The sequence below is a fragment of the Zootoca vivipara genome, chromosome 11, assembly GCF_963506605.1.
Source record: "Zootoca vivipara chromosome 11, rZooViv1.1, whole genome shotgun sequence".
NCBI lineage: Eukaryota > Metazoa > Chordata > Lepidosauria > Squamata > Lacertidae > Zootoca > Zootoca vivipara.
Genome location: NC_083286.1, coordinates 1,241,255 through 1,247,843, shown reverse-complemented (window position 1 = coordinate 1,247,843; position 6,589 = coordinate 1,241,255). Strand labels below are relative to the sequence as shown.

Below are 6,589 nucleotides of genomic sequence, written 5' to 3'. Positions count from 1 at the left end.
AAGTTTTATTCTGTGTTTAATGCTCTGCTGGGAGCTGCCCAGAGTGGCTGGGGAAACCCAACCAGATGGGTGGGGTAGAAATAATAAAATTATTATTATTACTATTACCATTCCTGCTGGGAGAGTTCATCACAGCTGGGATAACCGCAGAGGCCCCCTTGGTATCGGGAGCCTGAACAAGAACGGAGAAAGGCTACCTGAACTGTGCTCATACCACAGCCTCTGCGTCACAAACATGTTATGCTCTACCAAGGCGACACCTTAGATGTCAGGTCACTGGCACCAGCGGGACTGGATTGTCACCCGGCGATTGCCCTGAACTGTGTTAATGCCACACGGAGTGACCACAGCACTGACTGTGACGTGGTCAGCCCCTTGTGGCGAGCAAAGAGGACCTCTAGCCAATCTTTGGCAGTTAGAACCAGCTGCGCCAACATGAAATGAGGGACACCTAGTTTGCTGGTAGGGAAAAGGATCTAGGGATCTTAGTTAGTGAACCGTAAACTTAACATAAGTCAACCTGAAAGTGATGCAGCAGCAAAAAATGCTAATGCTATTTTAGGCTGCAACAACAAAAGTGTCCAGATCAATGGAAGACAAAAACACAATGGAATTCAAAACAGCAACAATTTATTGTGCATTTATTCAAAATCCATTTAAAAATATTGGTTTTTATTCCATGCTATTCCAGTTCTCTTTCTTCTTTTCACCAATCGTTGAAATCCTGTCTCTGCCTTCAATCAGCTCGAGACCGAGGCACGTGGAGTTACACAGGAGTAGATCATATATCCTAAGGAACGGGAAAACCCAGAATTCCATGAGATGCTTTGAGGCAAAATAATGTTAACAATTTTCAGATCTCTCTCTGTCCCTTGCCCTGCCCTGTCTTTTGCCAAAACAAAGGTGCCCAGACAGCAACACACACACACCCCTCGGCCTCCCTGAGGTGGTCCAAAGGAAACAAGAGCAAGGCATAAGGCCCCAGCTTGGCTGCAGAATAAGGTCTACGAAATGCCATCCAACCATCTTAGGGACTCCACTCTGCATCTGTGTAGAGTTTACTCTGGAGCCTTTTCTTCTCCTGAAGCCATCCCATGAGGCAGCAGAGGTTTAGAATCAGAGTTCTCCTCCATGGGCTCCCATCTGGGGGGATGAGCCCCATCACGCCCTCTCTTCCCTCTACAGCTTCCTCTGGATCTCATCTGCTCCATCTGCCGGAGCCTGTTCTCTGACAGAGGGGAAAGTCCCTCACTCACTGAGGGTTTGAGACCCATTGGCTACCCTCCCCTGGTCCCCTGGCCTCTTCTCCCTCTGACTGCTCATCCTTCTGCCCCCACCGCTCCCTGGGCTCTGGGACGTCTTCCCTTCCTGGTTCTCCAGTTGCTTCCTTCCACAATTCCTCTGTGCCCAACCAGTCCATGACATCGTCCCACCCCTTGGTGTCTGTCCCCACAAGGCAGCTTCCCCCTACCTGATCTGGTCCCACAGCCACTGCATCCCTTCTGTCCCCATGAAAATATGGATAAGGAGGTCTTGCCACCATCATTCTGTCACCTGCAAGAGAAAAAAGGTAAGCAGGATGCCAGGAGTGCCTGCTTCTCTCACAGATGAAACAGGGCATCTCCAACTACAGGTGGGCTTTTGAGAAAGTCTTACCTGCTGAGTGCATTTGGATGTTGGCCTCTTTCTGGTGTCCGCTCTACCTATATATCTTCTATGATGATGTCATCTAGATGGAAGAGAATGAAAATGAAAATGAGATCTTCCCAAAGGCCTTTCCCCCCACATTTATACCCATCCTTCAGTCAAAGTCCCAGGTTGGAAATGTAGCTGGAGTCAGTCCGGATGCTGCCCTCCCAGGCCAGGTGGGAAAGGCCTGCCAGGCAGGGAGCAGGTCCTGCAGGACTCCCAGCAATAAGACCTCAGAGGTGGGTCTTGGGCAAATAAGGGACAAGGTAGTTTGCTGTCTCCAAGGTGTGGGGCTCACCTTCTTCTGGCTTCAGGCGGAAGCAGGCCAGGTCCGGCCGAACTACCGTCATCTGCAGAGGAAAGAAAAATTGGGGTCAGATGGCAGCAAGAGAGCACAGAAGCAGCACCAAGCCAGGAAGGACGGGTCTCCCTCTGTCTTGGGCCCAATCCCTTGTTCCAGAGGACCTCCCTGGGTCCTGCAGCTTCCTGGGCAGAGGTGGAAGGGCAGCCTCTGGCCTCACCTTGGCCCCCAGGGACACACATCACATCATCTGCGTTAAAGGTCACCCAGGGATGTGCTCTTGGAGGGATGGAAGCAAATACAGGAAGGAATAGAAGAAGGCCAGCTACTTACTCGGAGGTGGGGGAATTTCCGGGCAACGGCCAGCAGCAATGAAATGCTGCTGGCCGCTAGTTGTTGAGCCTCCCCACTTTCCCCCAGGGCGTATCCTCGCAGGTCCTGCAGGAGGAAAGAGCGTCTCAGAGTCAGGGGCCAGTCTGGGCCAAAGCGGCCCTCACTGCCCCCACCACAGAGTCCCTGGCACTTCTGGACCGTGAGGGTTTGCCAACATTGGTCTTGGACCAAATTGAGGGCCAAACAGGCTTTGTGCCCCAGAAATGGGGCTGCCCGTTGGGTAAGGGACGGGGGGGGCAACCCTAAAACCACCCCTGATGCCATCGGGACACTTACACTTAAAAGTTGCAGGAGGGTGCCAGGATTGGGGGCTTCCATAAGGAGACTTCCAAGGAGGAGACGGAAGTGGCGCTTCAGCTCCTGCGGGAAAAGAGAGAAGAGAGTTTGAATGTTGGTGAAATATGATGATGATGAAGAAGAAAGAGCCATGCAAAGGGAATTCAGGACAAAGGACATACCTCTCTTTCCTCCTCCTTTTCTGGGCCCTGAAGAACTGCCTCCATGGTCCTATGGAGGATCGCACTGATCATGTCACAGCTGAATTTGGGCCTCATGGTACTGCAGAGATGAAAGCGAGAGGGTTAGACGCTTCCTCCTCCGAATCTCCCCTGGAGTTCTGCCCCCCCACCCACCCTCCATCCCAAAGACCCCACTCACCTTAGCTGGAGGAGGGCCTCCAAGGCAAGGGCCAGGGTCAGGGGGCAATCCCTGAAGTGCTCCAAGGGCCCCAAGATATCCTGGAAGAGAACAGAGGAGGAAAATCAGCTCTTTCTGGGGCCTCCAGAGGACAGCTCCGACCCCCAACACCAGGCTTGGCTTTCCAGGGGACCCTGAGCCAGCAGGGTCCTTCTCTCCGCAGATTCAGAACCCCTTCCCTAAAGGCCCTCCTTCCCCCCACCTCCCCGTGGGAGTCCCTCACACCACCCCTCACTCACCAGAATGGCTTTGGCCGTCTCCTGCTTGGAGCACTTCAGGGTTCGCAGCCCCCTGAGCTCAGCTGCCTGGCAACTCCTGATGACCCCGAGGATGTAGAATTGCTCATCCTCGAGCAGCTGAAATGCAAAAGTCAGGCTGTCAGTTCCTCGTGAGGGGAGGGCTTCTCTGCATCTGAGAGTGCAGAGTGGGGGGCAGGTCTGAGGGATCCAGTCCCTGTTCTTGTTTTCTGCAATACTCACCCCTGGGGAAGGGATGTGGAACCGCAGAGCTGCAAAAAGAAGGACATGTGAACAGGTGGGTGCGTCCCTGAGCCCCTGGCAAGCCTATTCCAAGAGTTTTCTCCTGGATTCCAAGTCCTACTACAGAGGTGGGACGCCCCAGGGCTTGGGGGCCAATCCTGGCCTCCTTTCCCCAGAATGTGACTCCCCAGGGAAGGTGCCCCTCCCACTGGCAATTGCCCCCCAGCTATGCCCCCCAGCCTAGCCCTCTGCTTCATTCATTGGACCCCACAAAATGAGTTGGCCTCTGGGGGGAGGGGGGTTCCAGCCACTGGCCCAATGGACCTTGGGTCAGATTCAGCCATCTGGCTCTTTCCATCTTTTGACTAGCTTTCCCCCCCATGCCGATTCCTGCCCTTCTCTGTCCAACAAAGGAGGGCCACTTGCTCACCTGGTGCCACGGGCTGCTCTGGGCTTTGCTGGGGGGCCACCCTGTGGCAGCGCCGGAACAGGCGCCTTAAGCACCTGATCCTAGAAGAGATGAGCGGAGAGAGCGACTCAGATGCCGGCAGCTCCAATTCTTGGGGTGTGTGTGTGTTTGTGTGTGAGGAGGGGTGTCTGGAGAAGACAGGGAACCACCACCGAATGGGCAGAACAGAAATAGGTATGTGGAGAGGGGAGAGCTTTGGGTCATTCATTAACAATGTTACCAGAATTCATGGAAAGGGGGGGGGGGTTTCGCCCTCCAACAGGAACCGTACCCCCCTCCAACTGTAGCCCAAATCAACAGCTTCACTTCTGCAAATGTCCCCACAAAACACATCATCCTGACACAGTCCTTTCCTTTTTCCATTCCAGAGGCTCCCATAAATAAGGCGCTCAACCAATCTGCTCAGACTATCCAAGTAACTGTCCAATAGCAACCAAGGAGCGCCGCTAAACAGCGCCCCCCCCCCAGCACAAAGCACACAGGCACTGCAACTGCCGACCAGCCGTGGCCTCTGCTCTACAAATAGGAATTCCCACTGGGAAAAGGGAAAAGTCAGAACCAGCCATGAAAACCGTTCTTGGTCCATTGATGTCTTTGGTGTTTCAGTCTAGGCTCTTGTACTACCAATCCTGCTGTAGGGTTGTGAAACATGAACCACTTATAAACACCATCTCCAACGCCTTGAAAGATTCCATCAATGGTGTCTCCGAAAAATGTGACACATCTTTTGGGAAGGCAGGCAAACTAATACCAGCGTACTGGAAGAAGCAAAGATCCCCAGTATTGAAGCAATGATTCTTCAACACCAACTTCGTTGGACTGGTCATGTGGTTCAGATGTCTGATTATCATCTTCCCAAGCAACTACTCTATTCCAAACTTAAAAATGGAAAGCGTAATGCTGGTGGCCAAGAAAAGAGGTTCAAAGACACTCTCAAGGCCAATCTAAAAAAATGTTGCATAAACATCAATGTCAGGGAAACCCTGGCCTGCAAGCGCTCCAGTAGGAGAACAGCTTTTACCAAAGGTGTTATGGGCTTTGAAGACGCATGAACTCAGGATGCAAGGGAGAAACGAGCGAAGAGGAAGGCACGCTTTGCAAACCCTCACTATGATCAACTCCCGCCCAGAAAACTATGTCCCCACTGTGGAAGGACATGTGGATCCAGAAATGGCCTCCACAGTCACTTACAGACTCATGGTTCAAACTCACTTTTCATGGAAGTCAATCTTATCCGGCTTTGAGTGATAGAAGAAGAGAAGGAGAAGGAGGAGAAGGAGAAGGAGAAGATAATATCTGGTCGTAGCACTTGCCTACTCTTGCAGTGGGAAAACCTTCAAATATTCATATAAAAGCAATCACACATCGGATTGACACTGTTCCAATGCTGTTCTGCTCAGAAGGAAGATGGCTACCAGAGGAGGCACTTGGGATATGGCTAGGAGCAGCCACCATCCCTGAAGCATGAGACCACGTACACAGCAACCCTTCTGCCTGGGTGATAATCACTGCCCTCCTGGTCTCTGAGTGCCAGACAGGTAGCCATCTCAAGGACAAGAGTGGATCCAACCTATATGGATTGGGGACTTGGTCAGGACAATAGTGGGTATTCAACTTGGCTAGGAAACAGGAACATATCTCTACCGGTATATATATTCCTTTGTGGGTGTAAGGTAGAGGTCAAGGGAGGGACAGGGACAAACCTGATACCCAGGTATCCGCCGGAAAAACCTCCCAGTTTGTGACACAAATGTGATGTATGTAGGACGTTTTATTAAAAGGCGTTGTGGGTAAAATGGGCTTCTTTCTGCTTCTTCCATGTTGGAAGTCCTGTTGCAACAATTCATTGAGTAAAGAACAGGCCTCACCAGAGAGCCAAGGCTGTGCAGAGGACCCCACGACACATCCCCCCACCCCCTGGAGATGAAGAGAAAGGGAAGGAATGCTACTTACAGCCTGCCCATTTCGTCCACGAAAAGATCCCACCCTCCTCACTAAAGTAACCAACTATCTAAAATGCCCACCCAAGCCTAAATCTGAGCCCAACCCCAACCCCTGCCCTAAGTCTACACCTAACCCCCGCCCTAACCCTACACTTAACCTTAACTACTCTATGTACAAAATAAAAATATATAATAAAGAACAAAAAATAAAATAAAATAAATAAAAGTGTTAAAAGAAAACAATAAAAGAAAAGAAAAATAAATCAAATCAAATAAATTAAAGTAATAAATCAAATCAAAATCAAAATAAGAAACCGGAAAAATAACAACAAACCAAACTTCTCTCCTCTCCTATTCACCACCAATCACCACCAACCGCCACTAACTCCTCTCTCTCTCCTTGCCTCACTACTAACCCACAATGGCCGCCTGCAAGTCAGTGGCTTTTAAAGGAAAAGCAAGAGATCTCACAAAGAAGGGTAGGTCCTTGTCACCATGGCAACCCCCCCAGGACCTGGCCCCACCTGGCCCCTCCTGAGTGGTGGTGCTCCTTTGTCAGAACTCGGAGGCACCTGCTGTTCCGCCTGGAGCTGGGCTGGGAATTCCCCCCCATAGCTGC

General features: G+C 51.4%; 1 protein-coding gene across 2 annotated transcripts; it reads right to left on the bottom strand.

Moving 5' to 3' along the window:
• Positions 1 to 656: 656 nt before the first annotated feature.
• On the bottom strand, positions 657 to 4,447 carry LOC132592790 (uncharacterized). 2 transcript variants are annotated; one of them, XM_060280031.1, is made up of 11 exons: positions 3,989 to 4,447; positions 3,559 to 3,587; positions 3,319 to 3,435; positions 3,041 to 3,120; positions 2,842 to 2,941; positions 2,660 to 2,743; positions 2,324 to 2,428; positions 1,988 to 2,039; positions 1,657 to 1,729; positions 1,472 to 1,554; positions 657 to 790 (listed from the first exon to the last, which is right to left on the bottom strand). In XM_060280031.1, exons 1-9 carry the CDS (start codon positions 4,233 to 4,235, stop codon positions 1,704 to 1,706), a joined length of 840 nt encoding a protein of 279 aa, XP_060136014.1. In that variant the 5' UTR covers positions 4,236 to 4,447; the 3' UTR covers positions 657 to 790; positions 1,472 to 1,554; positions 1,657 to 1,703. The 2 variants fall into 2 exon arrangements, with proteins under 2 accessions (XP_060136014.1, XP_060136013.1); XM_060280030.1 differs by lacking the exons at positions 657 to 790; positions 1,472 to 1,554; positions 1,657 to 1,729 and having other exon boundaries at positions 1,845 to 2,039.
• Positions 4,448 to 6,589: the final 2,142 nt, after the last annotated feature.